General features: G+C 42.5%; 1 protein-coding gene across 4 annotated transcripts in view; it reads left to right on the top strand.

The window, feature by feature from the left end:
* The first annotated feature begins 9100 nt into the window (after positions 1–9100).
* Positions 9101–25183, top strand: part of tle3a (TLE family member 3, transcriptional corepressor a) — a 39430-nt gene continuing 23347 nt past the window's right edge. For 2 of the 4 annotated variants that reach the window (XM_026287487.1, XM_026287489.1), the window contains exons 1-5: positions 9101–9485; positions 9952–10109; positions 10779–10879; positions 11668–11731; positions 13193–13237. In XM_026287487.1, the coding sequence (XP_026143272.1) occupies positions 10086–10109; positions 10779–10879; positions 11668–11731; positions 13193–13237 (234 nt within the window). In that variant the 5' untranslated portion in view covers positions 9101–9485; positions 9952–10085. The remainder of the gene's footprint in view (positions 9486–9951; positions 10110–10778; positions 10880–11667; positions 11732–13192; positions 13238–25183) is intronic. The other 2 variants (XM_026287485.1, XM_026287486.1) reach the window with 1 other exon arrangement.

Below are 25183 nucleotides of genomic sequence, written 5' to 3' on the forward strand. Positions count from 1 at the left end.
TAATGTGGATACAAAGAGGGAACGTTTATGACATAATTTTCCCCTCTGGAACATGAAATGTGTCAGATGTAAATGCAATCATTTGCCATTCTAATTACTCTCTAACCAGTCTCCGTCTCTGTCTCACTGGCAGAGTGATACATTGCACCACAGTTCGCACGGCGGCACAGTCATTAGGCAAAAGTGGCGGTAATATCACAAGGCCTGGAATGTCGGCCCACGTTTTTGGAGCGGCATGAAAATGTTTTGGACCATGGCTCCGAATCTTGTCTGCCACACGTCATCAAAGCCTTAAATGTTGGCTGGCTTAGGCGTGCACACTGTAGCAGGTACACTGTGCTCTTTGTTTACCCTCTTCTCTTACCAATCTGGTGCACAGATGGCTAACAATTATTTCTCTGTGTGCTCATTGCTGCTGGCAAACTACCAGCGTGCTCTGAGATTGGTGTAATCTTTTATTATTTATGATTGTCTTAGATTTCTGGATCAGTATTTGAGCACAATCTGTTGAATAGCTGAGAGGCGCGAGTGAACGGGGGAGGCGGAGGAGTAAAATTGAGTGTAAACAGAGCCGAGAGAAGTGGAGGAGCTACCGTAATGAAGCCGTGATATTGGGGCCGTTTAAACGTGAGACACACTCCTGAATTCATCTGAATTTAATCCCATTACCACACGCTAAATATACAATTTGTTTTAAGCTTGCCGTCGGTTGTGTGTATGTTAATAAGCGGCATGCTGCAGGCACTTTCAGGCAGACTTTTGGAGGGCACAGGCTAATAATTAGATTTCAAAAAGGAAGTCAATTTAAATCCTCATTTGAAGGAAAAATAAGAGGCTTAGTTTCACACTGTAGCACCACATTAATTTGCATGGCTTCTGTTCGCTCTTATAAGATTCCTAGTGCCGTATGATATCGAAAATCTTAAATTAGCAAACGTAATGACCTCGTTCCAGAGATATCAACTCTGCTGTGAGGAAGCATTCTTTATCACATGGCTGTTTTTGTTTGTTAAATGGCAGCCTGGCAAGGGGAGCCATTGCATGAACGTATAGGTCTCAGACCAGTGATCAGTGTCATTTCCAGCTGATTGTTTTGCAGGCCCACCGGCGAGATCAGAAGTGCTCCGCTTCACGGATCTTCTCGTCCCGGTGAGCGATTTCTCGCACAGAGACCAGAGTTCCAGCTAGAGGCTCTCTCTTAACACCGGGCCTCATCTTCTGTCAGAAATCCCACTCTATCCATCGATCTGTTGTTCCACGTAAAAGACATCTCTCTCCCTTACCCTGCCTCTTTTCTCGCTCTCTTGCTTCACTATTATTCTTTGACTCTAGTCGTCCTTCTCATTTTTCTCCTCCTCTCTCACCGTATAACTCTATTACATTCCCTCCCTATCTTTCTCTCTCATTTTCAACTTAATAATGGAATGGAGTCCCCCTCGGAGGCGGCACGGCACTGCAGATGGAGGAGTAATTTTTTTAGGGAGCATGTGTCAGTCAGCAGCTATAGGAGTGCTTGTGCACAGGCAATTTTGCCTGGAGGAGCAGGGCTTTATTGCTTTTGTGGCAGGAAATAAGAAAAGAGACTCTCCATGGTGTGGAAGTCATGAAATTACAGTATCTTGGAAGAAAATGAATAGGGGCCGTGTGAAGTAAGCGCCAGCCTTTGTTCTGTGAAAGCAGCATGCACTGGCTGCCTGAGCCTGTCCAAACGTCACCATTTTCCTTCCCATCAAACCAAGTGCATGGCCACCCCTGATGGAGATCAGGTGTGGGACAGGAACAAATGCTGAATTCAGTTTTTACACCGAAAGAGTGATTTATTTTATTTTTTTAATTTATTTTTAAATTTAAAAAGAATTTGTGTGATTATGAAATGCAAAAAGTTACTGCCCCTTTTGGTTTGGACTATATATTGACATTATAGCAGAGCTTCTTATCTTATTGATTAATTACAATATTTGTGAGATCTAGGGTTGGAAATCAAGAACCAGATTATAAAAAGAATATCAGAACCAAATTATTTTTGATGTATGGCCTCAGTAACAGTTTTAGCATGCTGGTTCCTCCTCTAGCGCTGCACTTAAATACTCTGTTTCCTTCCTTAGTATTCAGCAAGAAACACACAGCGCGACCAGTGATTTCTCAAATGAGTCATAAACATACAGCACAACCATCCTGATTCTTCAACAAATGACTCTATTGAGAAAGTTCTTTTTAGAAATAGTGCAACTAGTGGAGTCTGATTCTCGAGCTGATGACACTCATGAGCCAGTTCTTCTTAGTGATTCAGATACATATAGCACAGTCACTAAAGATTAATAATTACTCAGTTTCCAAACAAAAGACTCTTATGACCTTTTGGAGCAGTGTCTTCATTAATCTGACTCATTCACTGAACTGCAGTTTTGTAGTTCTCTTGAGACCCACAAAGACAGTGTAGTTATTGACCGTGTTTGTTGTTTACATTTATTATATAATATAAGTGATCTCAGCATTTTACAACAGAATTGCATTTCTTATATCTTATGATTTCTTTCTTAAATTTTAAAGAACCGCGGATAGATTCGTTAAGAAACCAAAGTCGTTAAATTCCTTAGTTCCACCCCAAGATCTTTCATAACGTTCTTCTGTTCCTCGCACAAGTGTGGTTTGGCAGATACTTTACACAGAGGTCCTCTGGTCTCTGGAGCATGGGGTGCAATTTTTATTACTGTCATATCTGCATTCTGTGCTTGTAATACATCTCTATAATCACACAACACCACTGTTGGCCAGACAAGTGATAACTTAATCTGCCTTCTAATCCTTCTCAAAGCATTCACTTGTGCTGAAAGCCTTTTTTTTTAACTAATGACCGAATTCCTAAATATTACTTTAATGCATTACTTTGCATAATCGGTTTTGATGTGTAGTTATCTGCCTGCAGTTTTCAACTTGTTTCATCCAGGGTGAGGTTGACTGGACAGCCATCCTTTCATTTCATTACATGTTAGAAGAATGGACTGTTTGTCTAGAAATAGCGACCACATTTTGTAAAATATGAGTCATTGTTTATCATACCCGCATACGTTGTTGTGTTTCTTTTGCCGTGGATTGCACTTTTCATACTTGTTCCCATGGCAACTATGTACCTGCACCTTTACAAAGAGATTATATTTTGACTAAAGCATTCCTAATTCCAGCTTTGAAGATGAATGTAATTTGTTTTTATTTAAGTCTTTATGCACAGATGAAATAATAATCGATTTTGATTGAACAGTAGCATCTCAGTGTGAGCGCGCAACCACGGCGGCGTTCAGTGCATATGACATTCTGGAAGTGAGTAACAAGCACGTAGGAGATAACAACTTGGCATGTAGACAGCGCTCAAAACCTGCTGTGAGTCTCCTGGCATGGAAAAGGATCCAGCAACAGAGCAGTTATGAGAGCAGACAGCATGCTAAAGCTGTTTGTTGCATGGGGGGAGCAAACAAGCTGCGCCTGCATCTTCGTTCAGCATTAGAAAGCATTTGACGGACATGGGGTCTACAGCCTTCATGCCGCCCCCTTAAGTCTAGAGTCCACAAGGCTGGCACGAGAATATAACAGCCCTGCTGTTCCATGCTTACATATTGATGCTCCCTGCTATGGTTTCTGGCATATTGATGACATGATGACCCAGTCAACCACCTGCAGCGCGCCTTGAGGGTAGCGTTCTCAGCTGCAGACAGACGACTCCCCCCTTCTATCTGCTCAGACAAGTCTCCCCGTGATTGACCCACAATCCACTGGGCTTTCAGTTCCCATGGCAACAGATCTCCATGCAGTCTTGAAGTGATCTACAAAATAATGCACATCAACGTTCCTGTAATATGCTCCGCTGTCTCTCTTTCTAGCAGCTCGGCGCTCACAGACGTGCGCGCACACACTGGAAATCTGTCAGACAATTAGTTTTGCTTAGATTCATCACAGAACTGTCAGGCACGAAGCTTACATCAATCACACTCCATTGATTTTATCTAACTGCTACCGCAAGAAACGAGACCTTCGCAGATGTACAACAGATAGTGTTGATTTGTGTGAAAATACAGGAGAGGCAGAATCTAATTAGAATCGGATTAATCTTTTAGGGGGGTTTCTCCCCCCCAACCCTCACATGGGCATAAACTGACAATGATGTTTCCAACTGAGTGGGGGAGGTATGTGAAAAACAGCTTCTGCTATCTTTAAGATGCTGATGGCATCATCTTGCGAGGTGTGGTGGGTTTACACCTTGATTATGGCCCATTGTGCTCTTCATCCTTTGGGGACAGTTTGAGCTAGGCTTTACGACCCCATAGAAAAATAGCGAGAATCAGTGGTGGGGTGGTTTTGGGGGAGGACAATGGCGAGCAAGAGGGCCTTGTTGATCAGTGTGGAATAATAATGACACAATACCCCATTAAAATCTCCCTCCCAGTGACTAATCCCTCTCCGCTTTAATGAGAGCGAACAAATCCAGCAGAGACACGGAGCGGTTCATGCTCTGGGAGTTCAAAGGAAAGGCTCTGGGAACTTTAGTGGCTCATTGTGAAATTGATGTAAATGCCGAAGTAAGTGTCGCTAGCAATTATCTAACGCCATTGCTCTGGCCTGGAGTGAGATGTGACTGGAGCACGGATAACAGAGAGGCCTTTTGCCGTTTCAGCCACGGGTTTTACTCTAACAAGAGAGCGGAGGGGGTCACGCCATGTTTACAACAACAGCAAAATCCCTCCGTAGGAGAAAAAAAAATGCATTCTCAAGTGTCATCATCTCGCTGGTTTGCGGTTAACCTAAAGCTACGTGATGCTGTGTATTAATGGATTGCTAATCAACAATGGCACAAGAGAGGCTTTCAGTAGCTTTTTGTAGCTAAGAATGCCTGACAGGAGGTCAGACTTCAAGGGTTTGATATCACACAGTCTGCCAGCCTGAGCGGAATAAATGATGCCCGTTACCATTATGGAGGAGGAGAGGCTTTGTAAATGGGAGCATACAAGCCTCTTGACAAATGAGTCAGTCGCTGCGCACAATAGTCATTAATGCGGCTGTGTTCTCAAATCGGGACTCATTGTAGCATTTTATCGTCACAGTCTGAATAGCCTTAACCCTTGCTCTGAGGATATGAATATACTCTCAACGGATCCTCCAAATGAGGAAAAAATGACCATCTGACTGGTAGTGAAATATTAGCAGGCAAGAAAGAAGTGTGTGCGCGAGGCCTTTCTTTGGCCGTTAGGCCTCTTCTAAAGCCAGTGTAGACAGGGCTATTGATTTTTACGACAACACAGTGAGAAGGTCATTGTGGTTGAGAGGTTTTGGGGGATCTTTACTGTTCATTCTGCTAGCGTTTTACCCTTGGCAGTTCCAGAAAATTGCAGAGGCAGCTGTACCTTTCAGACACTCGTGTGTAACGAGATATTGGCTTGAAGTGATATCAAAACGCTGAGGAATGAGACGGATTGCATTTATTAGTGACAACCAGATGATGATGATACAAAAATAAGATTACGACTGTAGTATAAAATAATTTGGAATCATTTTATATTATTATTTTAGGTATAAAATCATTTTAAATCATTTTATATTATTATTGTTAAGTATGTTTGCCATTGCTCAAGCAAAATCCAGATGTTTCACAGTAAAAATCTGCGTGATCGTGAGTTTCACATGAAGGCGAAATCCTGTGTGGTTTAAAAAGTGACTTGTGTGAGCGGTGTTTTATATATCTCTACACTGTTGACAGTGTACAAATGGCTTTTTGCAAAAAAACATTAGCAGAAATTTTGCTAATGTGAGCGTACTGTAAGATTGTGTCATTCTCATTTGTGTACAGTGTAATGCAGAGACAATGCATTTCCGTTTGCTTGCAGCGCATAGTGTTAATGCCTGTACTTGAGGCTTTAAGATATCAATGAGTGGCTGTTGATGTCAGAGAATTAGAATTTCATAATAGTAATTGGCTCTGTTTCCCCGCTACTGGCTGCATTCTGCCTGGACTGGAGCCTCTGCCAACGGCTCCATCTCTTTTTGTTTGGCGACACTGTTCATGTCTGCATTTGTCCTTCTTGATAAGGCCTTTCATCCTGTTTGCATTGATTACAGCTTGACGAGTCACCCTGATACACTGTGGGCCATTCAGTTCCCTTCACCACACACTGGGCCCATTGTGGGCTTGGAATGCTTGTGTGTGTCTGTGTGTTTCTGTGTGTGTGTGTGTGTGTGTGTGTGTGTGTGTGTGTGTGTGTGTGTGTAATTGCACTCTCTGTTCTCCTGGCTTTTTAGGTACCAAAGCACAAGCATGTCAGTGCTCTGGAGACAGCGCTGCAGCACAATACTCACTCATCACAGAAATACCCCCCCCCCCCACCCCATTTTATGCTCCATGAGCGGGAACCCTTCGAATGAATATGGTGGAGAGTGTTCCACATTACTCATTTATGGGCTGAGATTTTCTATTTCACCCTTGCTTTTTATGTGCGTCACATTAATGACCACATACTGAGCAATCTGCATAAGGCACCAATCGGATGGTGATGGATGCTGGTGCAGTTTCAACAATTTATCTGTGCCTCGTTTTCAGTGTACAAACATGAATGGGGCTCACAAGATGTATAGCCTCCTTATGAACTGGCATTATACTGTATGTTTAACAATGGCTGAACCAGAACAGGGAAGAGACATCTATAATGGCAAGAGGGAGAAACATCAAAACACACAAGATGACCTGAATAACTGAACCCTGTGCACACATTGTTACTCAAACGTCTTAGCATGGCAGGCTTGTTTTCAGTCATGTGTTTAGGTTGTGTGTGTATGTGTGGGAACCGGGCAGCAGTTCAGGTTGAGAGCAGGGCGGGCGATCCTTGTTCTGTGAAGAATTAAAAGCACCTCTGCAAATAGTGGCATGTGTAAATTCTGGGGGGTGGGAGTTTCACAGTGGCTGGGGTTTCCATGTAAATAAACAGTGAGGAGATCTGCGTGGGTGGAGGGGCCCTGGCCTTCTCCCTGGGGTTAGGCATAGTCTTTTGTTGCTCTAAATCCAAGCACTTTCTATTGAGCAGGATGGGGGTTGCCTGGGAGAGATTATTTTGCCAGTTCTGACACCCACACACATATACATTTTGCTTCTTTTCAGCCAAAAGAACAGCCTTGATAAGCACCTCCTGATTCTTTTTTTATCAGAAGGATGGACAGAATCAAGAGTATCAGTCACAGGCCAACCACAGAACATGACGTGTGTCTCTGTGCATGACACCCCCAATTCAAAACCAAAACCACAGGCCATAAATACTAAAGACCTCACATCACTGAGCTGTAAGTAGTCCCAGACATGGAATAAACATTGAGAAAATTCATGTTCTATTGCTATTTTTTTTTCTTAAAAAAAAAAACAATCCTAAAAAGACCACCCTGGTGTTTATATGTTGTAGATTTTGGGATGCATATATATATATATATATATATATATATATATATATATATATATATATATATATATATATATATATAGAGATAGATATAGATATTTATATATATATATATATATATATATATATATATATATATATATATATATATATATATATATATATATATATATATATATATATATATGTAAATCCAGGAACAAGTAAACATAAAAATAGACATGCACATTTTTATACACATATTTATTTTAAAAATGATAAATAATTGTATTAACATTCAATATTAAATGTCCTAATCATAAACTAGTAATTATTTATTATTATTATTATTTTTTTTTGCCTTTTTAAATAAATAAAATAGATTTATTCTGTTATTATGATGCTATATTGTCTGGAAGATGCTTTTAGAAGGTATATGTTTGCGATTAAAAACATCAGAAATAGATGCACATTTAATAATTATTAAGATCTGTTAGTTTTAGATGGCATTAATATGACTTTATTGGTATGTGTGTAACGTAATTATGAGTGAAGGGATTTTTTTTATGCTATTAAGTGTTTGCATGCTCCTTTGCTCCTTTGTTTTATGTAAGGCTCTCATTACCACGTGGTAGTAACAGATTGTTTGAACTGGAAAGAAAAGCCATTCGAAGCTAATTAAGCAGCCATTCCAGGCACTATTCACGGGCAGAAGAGCGAAAAGCACAGGCATTTGTCTGCGCTTGACCCCGCGTGGTATTGATTGACAACAAACCTTCTTGAATGACAGCCTTAACCTTTACTGTCCAATTGCAGTCGAGAGAATATGAATGCTATTCTGTGATTGGCTGAGAAGCTGTAAAGCCGCAGAGGGATCCCACGTGGGTGCAACAGAAGAAATTGCACAGGATTGGGCGCTTCTTCTGAGTTCAGACATGGCCGTTGTTCACGGAGATCAAACCTGAACAATCATCGTATTCCCAACGCTAGCTATCTGTCCATCTTGATGATAAGTCATATTCGTACAGATTTACACGATGGGGTGCAAAATTATGTTATGAACGGGACAATAAGCTTGAAGAAATCTGAAAAAAGGTCATTTTGTTAATACCGATAAAAAACGCATTATTTAAATAGGAAAATAATGCAGTTTTACGACCTATTCCAAAATAGATCAAGGGAAATTATGACGTGTTATGTATATCAACTTTAAATTGTTATTTAAAAAATACAGAAATAACTACTAGTAAAGGGTTGAATTGAACGTGTGTGTGTGTGTGTGTACTCGTGTAGTTGTCATTTCATAGATTGTCTTTTAAAAAACTTTAAGGCAGAATCCTAACTTTATGTAAACATATAACGTTTTAACCGACACAATAAATAATCTTTATTTTAATACACTATGTCGTTGTTTTCCGCTCAGAACGACGTCTATGTCTATACTGTGATTGCATTAGCTCTCCAAACAAAGACATTCACTGAGACATCGGACCACTTTATTCAAAAATACCTAGAAATGTTCAATGGCTGCATTACGAGCTACCTGTTCTGATCTAAAATGGCGAGTATGATGTCATGTATCAGGATGCAGTCCCCACGTGGGGACAAGGCCCTGCGATTGGCCGGTAGGCCAGTACTGTCGGTTCTCTAATCTGATTGGCTAGCAGGAGGTGCTCTCGCAGTGGCTCAGCCCTCGTGTCAGTAGACTGTCTGTGTGTGGCACAGGGTTGCGTTGCTGGACGAAGGGGACATGCTCGAGAGGCGAAGAAGTACAATGTTACAATTTTAAACCTACCAAACATCTTCAAAATCGGAAGTACATTTTTGCAAGGGTTTCTGGGGATTACACGAACATTTTTTTTCGCGCCGTGGAGTTTGGCGTCTTTTAATTTCTTTGCCTCGGAGAAGCTGATTCTCACCGAGTCGCTTCTTGTGATAGAGCGCACGAGAGATGTTCGCCACCGTTCGCGTACACCAGGAACCATATCTTTCCCTCAGATTTTGAAGCGGTGATTAACATTTTAGAAGTTACTGGAACAGTGGAAGTGATTCGGCAGTTCGGACGCACAAAGACAGGTAACGTTACAGTAGGCTAGCAGGTTAGCTAAACGACAATAGCTTGTTATCCAACCAAGACTTGAAACGCTTCTCGCACTCACACACTGACTGAGCTCCTCACTTATAACTTTGTCGACTCTTTACGGTCTTCTTTTTCGGGTTCTATCAAGTAATGTGAAGTACTAGATGAGCGCCTGTCCAAGTATCAGGTGCCAAACAAAGAAAAACGCAAAATTTCCTCCTAATTTTCGTGTTTTCCTTTTATAGTTACGTTAGAGAAGCTGTCGTTTCGCTCAAGTGCTCCGCATGTAGTTTTTCCCCCGACACAATGAACCGAGTTGTTTTTGAAAGTGCAGGTGAAAACGCGTTATTTACGCGGTTATAGAGTTCTCAACCGCAAGTTTAAAATTCCAACCTTCAGTTTGAATGTAACGGTCTCCTCCTCGTCTGTGTTTGTTTATTTTTTTTATTGTTTGGGTTCCAGCGGCAGAGATCTGAGAGGATTCTCCCCACAGCGTCCAGTGGGCTTCGTGTCCGGCTGATTTTTACAGTACAGTGGCGTGCCAGTGGACACCCCCCATCAAATAGACCTCCAAAAAATAAAGGATACATTTCAAGATGTATCCACAGGGCCGGCATCCGGTAAGTGCATCTTGAACTGATATGGAACATAATTGCTACATCTGCATCAGTTTAGCTGGAGAGCAAGGGCAGAGCCGCCCGTCCATGACGAACGATATCCTGATGTGCACCTTCATTTGATTTGCTATGCCCTGGTGCCTGTGATGCTTTGAAGTGAAAGAACAGGGCGGTTGGAAGTACAATCAAGTGGGGTAAAAAAAAAAAAACGAACGCCTCTTGTCAATAAAGTAACGTTAGTTGACGTTGAATTGTAAAGAAATCGTCTTTGTTCTTTAGTACGCTTTCGTGTTTTTCACGAGCACCTGGTTTTAGAGAGAGCGAGGCTGAAAACAACAGCATTTTTTACAGTCGCAGTTCTGCACGCTCAGACCCATCCAAGCGAGGCGACCCCATTTTTCCCGCCGGTGTTTATGTGAGGCACTAAAACGGCGGACCCAGAACTGAAGAGATTCCCCCCACCTCTTTTGTCAGAATGCTACTGGTGCTGCAGCTATCTCCCAGATGTCACTGTAGCGTGGATGTCACCCCAGCCCTCATTCAGGCTGAAATATTAGAGCTGCTCTCCCAGGGCCCAGAATGCATTAGAGCCTTGCTCTGCAGTCGGTGGAAAACAAATTTGGTTCTCTGAGGATGTAATTGAATTTGATTGATGTAATGGCTGTCTTTCAGGCGCCCCACCAGCCTGGTCAGCCAGGCTTCAAATTCACAGTGGCGGAGTCCTGTGACAGGATCAAAGACGAATTTCAGTTCCTGCAAGCCCAGTATCACAGGTAATAATTTAGAGTTATATGCCCGTGAAGTAGCTTGTACAATTACCGCTTCGCCTAATTGTGTTTTGCAGGCGAAGGGAGGAGAACTAAATCTAATTCATATGTGTGGAAAAAAAAAAGTGTGTGGTAAAAAAATAAACAACTAGTTTGATCATATGAGGCACAATATTGGTAATGTCATGGATATTTAATTGTAGATGTGTTTCTGCTTGTTTTTACATTAATTTAGCAACCACCTAATGTTAATTTTAAGTTGATAGTGCTTGATTACAGTGAATATTTAACCTTTAAATCTACTATTTTTGTTAACAACATGGACTTAAGTTTAAGTTTTTATTTCATTCAGGTGTGTTTCCTTTAGTACATTTCAATGAATGTGGCTTTTTATTAGCCTGAATTTACTTTCGTATTACAAAATTTTAATGTCTAGTAATTTTACATTTTACTAAATTGTTGTTTGATGTGCATATGATGTATTCAAATTATTTTAAAATCTTAAAAAGACTTTATCTTTAATATTGGCCATGAAAATTATAGTATTGGTTCAAGTATGAAAACAGTAATTGTATTTGACAATATGAAATATGAGTTTTATTGTCCAGATTTGTAATATTGGTGCACCCCTTATGTAAAGCATTAAGATTGCTTTTAGCATTTATAACAACCCCCTGTAAAATGTGAATGTATTTGTTTAGCTTCTTGTTTGCAGTGTGAATTATTGTTGTGTGTGAGTAAGCAGTGAAAACACATGTCTGTTCAGTAATCGATGTGTTTTGTTTTCCTCCCAGTCTTAAAGTGGAGTACGACAAACTGGCCAATGAGAAGACCGAGATGCAGCGCCATTATGTCATGGTAAGATTAGCCAATATGTAAGCTGCCATTAGTTAGTAGCTGGGGTGAATGTAGATGCCTTGTTGCGCATCTCGCTGTATGTGTGTGTTTTAGAATGTGTTTGTGAAACCCCCTCTGGTGCTTTTAGTTCAGCCTCCTGCTTTATTAAAGGGCCCTGACTGACTGCTCTTAGCCTCGGGCCCTTTCATACACCAACCCTTAGCCGTAGGGGTCAATGACCACAGCATTGTCCCCTCTTCTCACTCCCCCTTTGTTCTCCCCCTTCTCTCTACCTCCCTCTGTGTGTGGATCTGATTATTCTCCAAGGAGACGCTGCTCTCAGACAAATGCATGGCCGTAAACTGGGTGAGGGGTGATGGAGGAGTGCCAGAGGCATCTGAGGGGAAAATACTAGATCGCAGAAAAAAATCCAAAGTCTTTGCAGCACTGTCTTTGATGACTAGATTTTGCGCACAAACAAGTGGCTTCATAAAATCATTGTTAATCTAAATCACAGGCTTAATCATTTACACAACACCAAATCCCTAAATTCAATCATATACGTTCAAGAGATCAAAAAAGCCTCATGCCAGGATTCATGATAGGGAGAGGAAAAACAAAGCTTTTCGTGGTGTAACTAAACAAGGTTAAACTGTGGAAGTGTATTCTCTTATCTTGTGTAAACACGCGAGCAATGACTTTAACCAATATCCAGGGACGCAAGTTAAACATTCCATTCACAGGAAAAAGCATGTCATTCAGAAAGGAGGAGGAGAGGTTAGGTAAACACCATGTACAATCCCCACGCTGACTGTTTGAGTTGATAGTGTCAGAATCTAGACTTGCAGGATCGCACTGAGATCAGGGTGTTTTTAATCTTTTTTTATCATTACAGTTGTTAAAATTATATTAAGCATGACATATACATATATATATATATATATATATATATATATATAATGTTTGTTTATGTCATGGATTTGTATATGTCATGCCATATATATATATATATATATAATATATATACAATATATATACAATATATGGATTAAGTTTTATCATGGAAAATTCTGAAACGGTGACATTTAGTCCTGGGAAAAATCATAGAATTTGATAATGTTATCATTTTTTGGCTATAAATTGCTCTTTTTCATAAATCATTATTATTATTATTTTAACTAAGATTTATCAAATTTTATTGGTCAAAACGTGTGGGATCTCTGACCTAAAATCCAATTGGGATTTCAATTGTGTGCTTTCATCAGTATCATACAAAGAAGGAGAAGCTGTGCAGATATGAGACACTGTTATGGGACATGATTTTGAAGTGCGCATCAAAAGCCTGTTCTCCTCTTTTCCCCGCGTTTCACTAGAATCTGACTGACTTTTCCCTACTCTGTGATGTGAGGTGGAAATGTTTGATGTGGCTCGGATTGAATAATAAAAAAAAAACTGAGTATTTTTCATTTCTCTTTCTTTCAGTACTATGAGATGTCCTATGGGCTGAACATTGAAATGCACAAACAGGTATGTAGCCCTTTGATCCCTGTTCACACAATCTCTGAGTCACAGAGGATCTGTGCGCTGTGTGTGTAGATGTCAGTCAATGCAGTCACACTGGTGTGTTAGGAGACAAGTGAAGTACACTCTGTAGAGATGATGAGAGAGACTGTGGACTGTGTTTTTTTGAGCAGCAGTTAGACTCCGCTTAGAAGTCAGGACATTACAAGTACACACACACACACACAGAGTCAAGTCTCTTTTCCTGCTTGTGCTGAGTAGAGTGTGGTCAGACAGCTTTGATAAGATTAAAGTCAGGACTTTGGCAGGAGGGGCCATGTGATTTAATGACTAAAGGAGCAGAGTCTGAGCAGTCCCTATTATGTCAGCACATTTAAGACAGCCTTTATAAATTAACACTAAGGGAAAAATAGAACACTATAAATACATCCCTTCCAATCAATTTTACCCTGCATTTTCTTTAGGGCTGCAACTAACATACATTTTTGATAATCAATTAATTGGTCATTTATCTCTTTAATTTAATTGGATATTCCATGTCTTTTCCAATAATTGCCTAAAGTCAGCAACATTGCCACATGAAACTAAATGACCTATTATGACCTTCTTTGAAGCACTGGGCAAATTGCGTTGTGACCTTTTTTCCGCCTCTGCCATTTTTCAGTATTCCCCCTCAGGAATTGTTTTTTTTTTCTACTTCTAAGTGACTACTAATTGACATCACTGATGAATATCTATTAGTGTAAGAACCGGACTAATTGATTATTTTTATATTATTATCAACTAATATACTACTCTGCATCATATTTGCTGAGTAAAATCCAATGCTTGCTTTTGTTTTTTTTTACTAATTTCGTAGGGCTTATTACAAAAATAGTTCTGCTCTGTTTTGCTTTATCACGTCACATTCTCACAAAATATGGTGTGCATTTCAGAATGTTTGATTTTTGACAACCATTGTAAGGTGAATAAGTCTTTTATCATCCCTTAAGCACAGAAAAACCACCACAGAGTCATGATTCCTGTCTTCTGGGATGCAATCATTTGTTTAATTCTCAGCCCATTTTTACATGTAAGAATTACTCTTGTTTTGTTGCTTAATCTTGAATCCAGCGACAGAAGAAAATGCAAACATGACAATGTTTTCTTCTAGATCTGTGGATGTTTTACAGCGTCCGAAAATTGCAAATTTTACAGATTTTCTATAACTTTTGCAGATTGTCAGGTTTCTATAATTTTCTTGAACATTAAATGAAAGAGTATTTGAGAATATATTTCTTTGCCGATTGTATGTTCAGTTATACATTGAAATTCTTCAACTTATTTGACTGGTTTTATTTGTTAAGTGCATTTGAAAAATCTTCATTCTTATTTGTGATAAACTACATGATGGAAAGTTTTTATTGATATTTCTGAAATCAGATTTAGGTAATATTAGGCAAATAGTATCTTGTAAATAAGCTTTTTTTTTAATGCAGGGCTGCATTATTGATTTTGATACATTTTTTCCATTCAAATTTTTGTCCACCTTACGTTTCTGAAATTTAGGGTTCTCTTCCACCATATTTACAAAGACTAATCTTGATATATCCTGACAATATTGTGACGCATCACAATATTTCCTGTCCCTCAGATAATAATGAGATTGCGCTGTGCACCAGATGTAGTTAGGCCACCTCCGAGACAACCATGCTCCCTCAGCCTGGTCCCCTTCTCCACCTTATGAAGGTTAATGGCATCAGGGAGGAGCTGGTGGGTGGCGATCCATCAGTGTCCACAGTGTGAACCTCTGCACTCCCCTGTCTGTCAGGCCTTTGCCCCGCGATGCCTCCTGTTAACCACTTATCTCCCAACTGGCAGATGAGGGACAGAGGAGTTAGAGAAAAGGAGTAAAGGGGGTAGAGGGCTGACCTTGTGTAAACAGGTTAATCGACTGATCCATTTTACCGCCTTGACTTTTATCAGGAACCACCACAGAGCCCATAGATGCTCTGTTGAATAATTCATCTGACGTTGCCTCTAACCTGCTAAAGAGGAGGGAGGTAATGGTGTTCATAAGCAAACGCGCAGATCCCACCCTTTTATCCTGGTCTGTTGATCCAGTTTAAACTGAACCCAATAGCAGATGCCAGGCATGGAGTTAGTGAAGATTGCTGGATCCACACCCCATTATTCTCAGCGCCAAGGGTTTCATTCCGACCGTCAAGCAATCGGTTTCTTTTTTCATTCGATTGTCACTGGGCGCTTTGTATTTTAAACAGTCGTGGCGTAATGCGGATTTCAGGATGCACGCTTGCATCTGATACCTGCAGACAGCCATCGCGAGGGAGGAAATGCAGCAGTAATGGCAGCTGCTCTACATCAGTGAGCCGCTGTGATGACTAAGGCACACTTGCAGTTTGGCTTATTTTGTGAGTTTTTCTCACCTGTTGTGAGACTCCGAGGGAATCTCCTCCCCTCGCCTTGCTGTCAGACCCAGATTGAGCCAGTCAGGCCCGGCTTGACACGGGGACGCTGATAAATGATTTATAAGGGGTGCCCTAGGAAGTGTTTGCTCACTGCTGGATTGTCCTTCTCTATGTGAGCCAAAGCAAACTGACTGGCTCAGTGAGGTGAGTACACAAAGCCTCTGTTAAAGAGGAGGGAGGATTGGGAAATGCTTCCGTCACACTATTTATGGTGGTTAGGTCATGAAACCAGGTGAACCTGTACAATGACACTCCAAACATATGCATAATAGAGCAGGGCTTTTGTAACAGGGCTATTTGGAGAGGCTGAGTATATGAGAGACAAAAAAAAAAAAAACAATAATAGAAAACAGAGGCTAGCCACCCATGCAGCTCTACTAATGCCAATCAATTCAGGTAAATTTATTGCCAGTTTTCAACAGTGCTGTAAGGTAACAACCGTTAAGCTTGTGTGCTCACCTCCGGCATGCACACATATAGACCTTGTTTTACCTTTATTACAGAGCGCAAGGCTGTCAGAGAGCATTACCACCCTCTCACCCCAGCGGAATACAGGGGCCATCAACCCGGCTAGGTCAAGTATTGTTTGTGATGGAGACACATGCCTGGAAGGGCCAGTTGTTTTCCTCTATATTCAATGCTCATCAGCGTCTCACTCCATTCCGCTGGCGATGATGGCAACAGACAAATAGCTTTCAGCATGCCATTGACAGCCTGGCCCTGGAGTGCTCTTGAAATGGTGCTAGACAGGTCCGAGTACCTGTAATTGTGTACCAGAGCGTGAAGCTCGCCACTTAAGAGGCAGGCTTTCATCTGCTTAAAGTGACATCCTATTTTTAATCCGCAGTTGTAGCTAAAAGCTCTGCTTGTCCAGCTCAATGCACAGCACACTTTCATCATAGATTCATACATTACGTGCAGCGTATGCTGGCTTTTTGTGTACGTCACCGCCGTCGGACATGTTTTCCCCCGACAGCAGGATTGTTTTTGCAAGATAAAGCATGAAGCTTTAAGAGTGAGTGTCAGATAAGGCAACCCTTGACCTCACTCAGCCAGCTGTCAACGTCGCGTTAAGCCCTTGTAACAACAATGAGTTTTACGTAGTAATTAACTCAAATGATATATAGGGAATTTGAATAATTAATCAGGAATATGATTAATTAGCTCTCAGGTGACAGTTACATTTAAATTTATTGATTATGAAAAATAGCTCAATTGCCTATACTAATAACTAATCACAGGGCACTGTAACTTACTCATTAATATGTCAATCTACCATCCTTCATATCAATTATTGTGATATCTCTTACTGTAAATCACTGCAAATCAAACATATGGTTTGTCCAGCAAACCAGATTGAATTTCAATTTCCAATAACGTTATCACTTTTTATAATTCAAGGAAAAATATTCTCTGGCCATGAAAACATTATCCTATCATTATGATAAATTTAGTTTCTAAATTTAAAGCTTGTAGCTAAAGACCAAAACATTTCAGTGACTTGTAATGTGAGTGGGGTGGAGTCCCAGTCAATCATTTTATATATGGGTTTTTAATAATTCAACTAGTAATACATCAAACTACAAATCACACAGAGTAAATATGCGTACGAAAATACAGACAATAAACAGTTACAAGACATAACAGAATCCAAATGAGAGAGAGAGAGAGAGAGAGAGAGAGAGAGAGAGAGAGAGAGAGAAATGGAGAGATCACAGAATGAGCTCAGGTATGAAAATCAGTCAGTAAACCTTAGTGAAACCAACAACGAATCAAATAATAGCAACACTTTAAAGCAGCATTTAAATCTCCATAGAAAACGATACTTGCATGGCCCAGTGGGTGAGCGTGGTACCGGCGACGCACGTGTGATGTCACGTGGTCCTTTGAAAACTGCGCGCGTGGGCCGGAGGCCGTGTGACGCGCGTGCAAGCTGCGCTGGATCTTGGCGTGAGCGTGGAGTCACGTGTTCCTTTGTTGCAAAGAGGTGTTCGTTCATCTTCGCGCGGTATTTGAAAGGTTCAACAAACAATGTTCCAGAATTCGTCTTCATTGTGTGGAGAGGCGAATAGTTGAATAAACTTAGTAAAGAAAAGAAAACAAAACAACGAAAATGAAAGTTTCCAAATGAGCCATGAAAATGGCTTTCCTCTCCTCAGTCCGTGTGCTGAGGGGGAAGGAGAAAATGAGCGCGGCCCGAGGCCGCGCGGAGCGACGTGTCCGAGAACGGGAAGAAGAGCAGAAGAAGGAGGCGGACCTTGTTCGGTCGTTCTTATGGCTTGAAATGGTTCACGCCCCTTTTTCGCGTAAACAGCCAATGAAAGTCCGCGATCTGAAACGGAGGGAAAAGTTCCTTTGTCTCTGAAAAGACAAACCCCCCTGGAGATCTAGGGCTTGTCCAAATTCCAGGGGTTATTCTAGCAAGTTTGTAATTCAGATTACATACATTTTTCATTACTTTGCTCTAGATAAATGGGTTTGTCAGAACATGACGATCAGAACAAGACTAGACATAATATATATATGACCAAAGATCTAATTTTTAGATCGAATTACACATTTAAAGATTTGTTTAACACATGATAACACTGCAGATGTTGGGAAACATCTAAATGTACCAAAAGGGAATACGTAATACATTTATAAAACATGAAAACAGAAAGTTAATGAATACATTCCATAGAATGCATTGTTCAAAAGAAGCCAGTGACTTGGCTTCTCTCCTGTCCTGTGTGGTCGTAAAATTTTACGAGCTACCAAGGAGTGTGGGGGTTGCAGAACATTTCCTTTTGAGAAAGTTAAAGTGAGGAGAGACATTTCCTAAAGTATGAGCTTGCAACTTATACTCTTCACATAACAAGGATTAACCATTTTATGCAATCCAAAAACATAATTAAAATACATATTAATAATAAAATGAAAGTAAGGAACTTATACAAAAAGGTTTCCTTTGTCTCCAGTGTGTTGGAGGAATTTGGGGGGGGTTTCAGGTATCCTTTGAGGCTCGCATGGGTATCGTAAAGTAATTTAAGTCCAGCCAGGCTGGCATTTAGTACCAACAGTCTGAATTTATAAAACAGAATTTAACCCATGAATCGCTGACCTGCATATCTGTTACATCTCCCCCTTTACGTCAGATGAAGTCCCTGTGTGGACATCATCGGACGGCAATCATCCGGATGGGCAGATGACAGGTGAATCGTGATGGTCATGCAGCAGGTGGGTCATGATGACAGGTGGTTCCTGAAGCTGAGGATTCAGCTTGGTGAGGTTCGGTATTGTCTTTGACTTTGCGTCCCTTTTCCGGGGATTCCATCGGAGACCTCCAGCCACAGTTGTCGTGAGTTTGGCTGTAGAGGTTTGCATCTCGTTGAGTATCCTGTATAGGATGAAGGTCACGCCAAGAGTCAGGGCGGGACCAATGACGGTGGAGATGCACCGTGCAGTGTCGGCAGCAGTCCAGGCTAGGACCGCAGATGACTGGTTCAGAATGGGCTGTCGAGACATTGCTTGGAGGGCTGTATCGACAGGAGTAATGTCAATGTGTTGGGTGGTACCTTTCAGTACTTGGTCCAGCAGGTTGGCACGGGTGGCGGTGTCATGCTGGTCGTAGGTCAGCATAGCTGAGCGCACAGGAGTGTTGACGAGCCATCTGTTACCCACAATCTCTGCTTGCGTTTCTGTGACTTGTGTACGAGGCTTGGCTTCGGCAGGGCAGCGCGTATCGCTGACCCAGGGTTGCAGCTCGCAGATTCCTTCAGAGTTGTGTCTGAGGAAGGGTTTGCTAAGGCAGAGATAATGAATGTCTTTGGTTAAAGTACACATGTGCATGTTTGGGGCCAGGTACAGCTGTGTGTTGCTGTCGTGGTAGGCCACCACATTTGGAATGTGTGTTTTGGTGTGGGTGTTGCTCTTCCACATCCTGACACTGACAATGTCTTTAGGTCTGTAGACTTGGTTTGACTCGCTGATGAGTTGGTTCAGGAGCACGTTCACTTCTCCCTGTTTGGGGTTTGCGTGCCGTAGGAAGGCGCTATCCAGAGAGTTGGCCAGGTGCATTCGTAGCAGGTCAGCTGGCATGGTGATGGTGTAAGACAGCACAGTTAACACAAGGCTTAAGGGTATCATGTATGGTGGGGTTTTACTCGTGGTTAGGCTGTCTTTGGAGGAGCTAACCTCCCACAGCATGGCTGTTGTTAATGCTGTTAACAGCTGAGTCTGGGTAAAGTCCTTCTGGAAGGCAGTAAACAGTGGTTTCAAGGAGTTTACAGTCTGGTTCGCTGCATTGACACTGGACATAACAATGTTAAACATTCTGGCGGCAGCAGCGGCTCTAAGCAAAGCTCCCGGGAACTGTTTGGAGCGGTGGTGGTGTCCACCTAACTCCATTTGTGTAACCGTCACTTTCTCATGTTGGCTGAACAGGTGTTTGACATCGGCCTCAGTGTGAGTGAGGGAGTCCTCTCTCCATCGGAACCTTGTACAGCTGTATTCGGTTACAGTGCTGGGGTAGTGTGCCCTGTCATCGGTAGTCAGGAGTCTCAGCGGTTTTCTCGGTGGCAGCTGTCCTCTCTTTGGCTGACAGCACAGCACGGCAAACCACAGCAGCATCCTGGTACAGATAATAGGGAGAGAGAGAGAGAAAGGGGAGAAAGAAACAAACAAGGCCTGTCTTTGGTTGGACAGGACAGTCTCTTTGCTTCGTGGGCGGCGACTGGGTTTAGCTCGCCCTCGCCCATGTTTTGCCACATCTTGCTGCTGGCATGACGCTTGCCTCAGTGTTGTGTCAGTGGCTCTGGTGCTGCGTGGTGCAGCACATGCTGCGTCATGGAAATATATTGGCAGTATCCCCCTTTTGCTCCGTGGCATTACACGCCCTGGCATTGTGATGTCAGACGGTGCACCACCCACAATATTGTTCTGTGCACGCAGCATGGTTTGTGTATCATGCAGTGGTCTGGGGCTTTGGTTGTCAGGGACTGTAGACTTGTTGCCAGGGTGGATGGAGGGGTCTAAGAGGTGGTAAAGCAAAGTCATTATCGAGGTTTCAGAAGCCCGCATGTCCGCTATGTTGGTCTGTGTAGACAACGGAGCCAGCGTAAGCAATTCTGAGGTAGGCAGTTTAGCTAGCAAAGTTCTTATTCTGTGCGTAATCACTTCAACCCTGAATGTGGGTGGGTGGGTTGGGAGTGGCCACAGAATGTTGTTTAGTGTGCCAGTTTTGGCAAGGGTGTCAGTGTGATCTCTAAAGTCCTTGTCTAGACTTGGTATCTTCGAGTGTCCTTTTGCCTTCTTCCAGTACACGATCACATTGTGTGTTTTTGTGATGTTATCACATTGCTGGAACAGGTGTTGGTGTTTGACATGCTTGTTGTTTGCAAGTGTGAGTCCGAGTTCCACACATTCAGGTGAGGATTGGAAGAAACCCAGCGTGTGGTGTAAGGTTTGAACACATTGCAGGTTAAGCCGAACAGCGACCCCTTTGGTGTAAGCTGGTACCACCGTACCCTGTTTGTTGACTAAGGTACAGAGGCATGAACTTGAGCTTGTCGTAAGGGTGTTGTACTCATGGCTGGCTGCTGGGGTTCCCGTGACCTCTGTGACCTGACCGTCTGGCTCTGTGGGAGTTAAAGGTTCTCGCACTTGAGCAAAGTCTTTTAGCTGTTTGAAGTTCAGAAAAGGGTCAAAGTGTTCTAGCAGGTCTTTGTCGATAAGAAATGTATGAGTGTTCATTGGTGGGACATACATTGGATGTATAAGACTCATCAGAACGATTGTCAGGTGAATGGAAACAACCTGTTCAAACTGGATGTCATTCTGTCTGTACGCCTGTACATTCAGTTCATAAGTTTGAGGTGTAAGAGTTCGATCTTGTCTCTTAGGCTCAAATTGGAGTCTTTTGAAAAGGTGAGATGGGATCACCGTCAGGTTAAATCCTGTGTCGATCAGGTCTTCCCTGCTGACTCCTTTTCGGTCCACCCCCTTTTTGACAAGGCTGCCCAGGAATGTCGGCATCAGGGCAGGTGTGATGATCAGTGGGTGGTGAGGACCGGTCTTGTGTAGCTCGCTGCGAAGGCAGGTAGTCAAAACAGCATTTTCTGGTACCTTGTGTTTGTGGTACCTGGTGTGAGGACCTGTGCTGTCTCGTTCAGGGTGTGCAGCTGTCAGCTGTGGGGCTTGGGTGATGCTGTCACCTTGTGCTGTGACGGTTAGCTCTGTGGTCTGTAGATGACAGGCAGTGTTCTGTGTGCTTGGCTCATCTTCCTTGTGAGTTTTCATGTGAAGAAGCTCTTTCAGCACCCTCAGGATCTCTGCTGTCTCAGACGTGGCTGCACTGTGTTTTTCTGACCTGGGCTCAGGGTTGAGCTTACCAGTGTCGTGTCGAGAGTGGTTCCACTGCCGGCTGTTGGGGCTTTGTGTCCTGGCTGGTAGGAATCGCTCGCTCTGGTGCGTTGGATGAGCACCACCACGATTGTGTTGCCCTCTGCTGGCTTGGAACGGTATTGACTCTCTGTGAAAATGTATGTGACTGTGGTGTTGTAGGGCGCCATCTAGGGATAACTCCAAGCAGTGTTCAGAGACAGAGACTTTGGGGTTTTTCACAGTCTTTTCACAAATAGTCTTTTGCTCGGTGCAAGCTTTGTGGGCTAAGTTTCGTAACTCTTGTGTAGTCCTGTTACGTGGACACGCTGGGACTCTGAGATGAAAACTCCAACTGGCATGTAGGTTTAGGAGGAACAGAGTTTTTAAGTTGACATCCTGTTCCATACCTGGTTCGTTGCATGCTCCGACGTAGGCTTTTCGTAGCTGACTACAGAAAGTCTGTGGGTTTTCAAATCGGCCCTGTTTGAGGTCCATAGCAATAAGGAGCCCATGGTCTGAGTTTGGATCAGAGAATTCAAGAATCAAAGTCTGTAGCGGTTGCTGGTAGCACGCTTTGACAGTCTCTGGTTGACGATCCAGAAAACACTGCACATCACGGCTGGACGTGATTTTTAACAGGTACAATGTGTTCACATCTGTCACGTTGGCGACAGTTTGCAAATGAAAGTCAATGGCTTGTAAAGAAGCATGAACGTCATGTCCTCCTGCAGGATCTAGATTGAATGTAGAGATGCTTCTGGCTAGCTTGTGAAGTTCTCTGTGAGCAGTGCAGGGTTTAGTGACATGCGTTCTCTGGAAGGGTTCTCTCCCCTCCGTTGTTGACAGATGTTCTTGTAAGCTGGCTGGTGATTTCCTTAGAAGTGAGCTTACACCCCGTTTTTCAGCTCTGGGTTCTTGGCTGAAAGGGTTGGAGTGGCGGCCCGGGAGAAATTTTGTGGTGTGCGTTTCTCCGATGCAGCCACTCTGTAATCTGTGAGATTGTCTCAGTTCTGTGTGAACAGTGTCAAGTTCATCTCGGAGCTCAGCTCTCTGCAGAGTAAGCTCGTTGATTTTAGCTCGGGCCGCTTGCAAGTGTGTTTTGCAGGCCCAGGTTTTATAGTCTCTTTCTTTCAGTTCAGTCTCTGCTCTTTTTAGGAGAGCGTCACCTTGCTGGAGTTTTTTGTTGAGTTCTTTTCGGGATTCTCTCTCCAGCTGTTCTCTTTGATCTGTGTCGAGGCGAAGATCTTGCAGGGCATTGTGAAGTCTTTCAACTCCTTTCTGTAGCTCTGGATCTGTGTCGTCCTCTTTCTCGCGCTGGTTCTGGGTCTCGAGGAGGAGCTGATCAAGATGACTCTGGGTTGGGGCCTGGTCCTTCCAGGCCTCCTCCGCGATGTTGCTCCGTTTACTGAGCCGTGCCTGGGCGACGAGAATGTGAACTAGGCTTCTGAAGATCCTGGCGAGTTCTCTGTAGTAGTCGCTTTGGTTTGGATCGCGTGCCATCAGTTCATCTAGCTCGGTGTCTAGTTGCTCTGGGTGCTGCAGGTTACTGGCGTCCTTGGGCAGGAAGGGGGTCGTCACTGCTTTCAACCATGTCGAGAGGTGGCCCCCGTGGACTGCTGGACTGGATGCCTGGAACATCCTGATTCTCTGTCGGTGAGAGAAGCACAGCACACACACACAAAAGACCAATGCAAGTTCGTTCTACGTATAACGAGCTATATTGATACGGGCTGTGCCGTTTATGAGAATTTTGGGGCTAACTGATGCAAACAGTCAGACAGTTAAGTAGCCAATTAACTTGGGTCAACGAAGGACCTGAAATGGAGATTTGACAGGCAGTAGCCTAGCGGGTCGTGTGATGACACCGGCTGCTGGTGGTCGCTCTACTATTTCACTTCGTTGGTGGCTCACAGGTTACTGTCTCTATGTGAAAATGAAAGAAACAAATCACAACAGAACAGAGGGTGGAAAAAATCAAAGTGAAACAACACTTGAAATGAGATAAAAACAATAGAAACACAATGTGTTAGTGGGAATAAGGAGGCCTAAGCCTACTGCTAGGTTTTAAGATAGGGCCAACAGGTGAGTGGGCTATCTGGGTAGGAAACCTAGAAATATGGTGTGGCTTAAAGCAGTAAAAGGGTCAGAACACTTAAAATATATCCGGGGGAATATCTAATATTCTGTGGTTTATAATAAGTGGATGGGTTTTATCACATTGGGTTCACCTGGGTGAATTGAAGTCATTCAGGTGGGAACCAGTGGCTTGGTCAACCTCCCCGGTGCTCCCCAAACACTCAACCGCAGTGTCCCCGGTCCTCCGTTACTCTGGCGTGGCGCCGTCTCGAACGGCTTATGACTTTTAGCACAACCTTTGGAGAGCCAAAATTGCTGATGTCTCTTGAGACAAGAGGAACCGAGTTTCACTCGCAGCCAGTATCGGTAACACCGGTCGGGCAGCCTTGCTCACTGGAAACCTGAGATGACTGTCCAATCACCAAGGGAGTTCTACAATCAAATACACAAAGGATGAACAAAGGAAACTTAAAGTTAATTAAGGTTTGGTTTGTTTAACATCAATTGAGTAACTATATGTAGAGAGGAAAGGTAACAGCTTTACCTAATCATGATAAAACAAAACAAAGGAACTATGATAATAATGGTAATTATCAAAATAACCTAAGTCAAAAGAGAGAAGCAAAATAATAAACATCAAATAAAAAAAAAAAAAAAAAAAAAAAACAGGAATGAAACAAGAGAGAAGGAGTAGCTGGTTTTCACCACAAGGGGGGAAAGTACTGCTTCTCTGTCTTTAACCTGCTGAGCAGAAAACTTAATTCAAATTAAAAATTCAAAACTGGTTTAAATCAAAATTTAAAATAAGCATGTAAGAATTAAAGGAAAATCTGAATAATATCCTATAAATAACCATTGATAGCTTGTAAGTTATCATTAATGATCATGAAATTAATCAAACAGGGTGAGATTAATCAAAAGGGTAAAAGTGGACATGCACTTCAAAACAGAATGGAAAAGACAGAGGTCTGTTAGTCGATTTAACAGGGACTGCCACTAGATGGCTTACTTCTAAGTGGGTCAATCAGTAGTTGACCTGAAACAT

Source organism: Carassius auratus, chromosome 18, assembly GCF_003368295.1.
Source record: "Carassius auratus strain Wakin chromosome 18, ASM336829v1, whole genome shotgun sequence".
In the NCBI taxonomy this organism is placed as follows: Eukaryota; Metazoa; Chordata; class Actinopteri; order Cypriniformes; family Cyprinidae; genus Carassius; species Carassius auratus.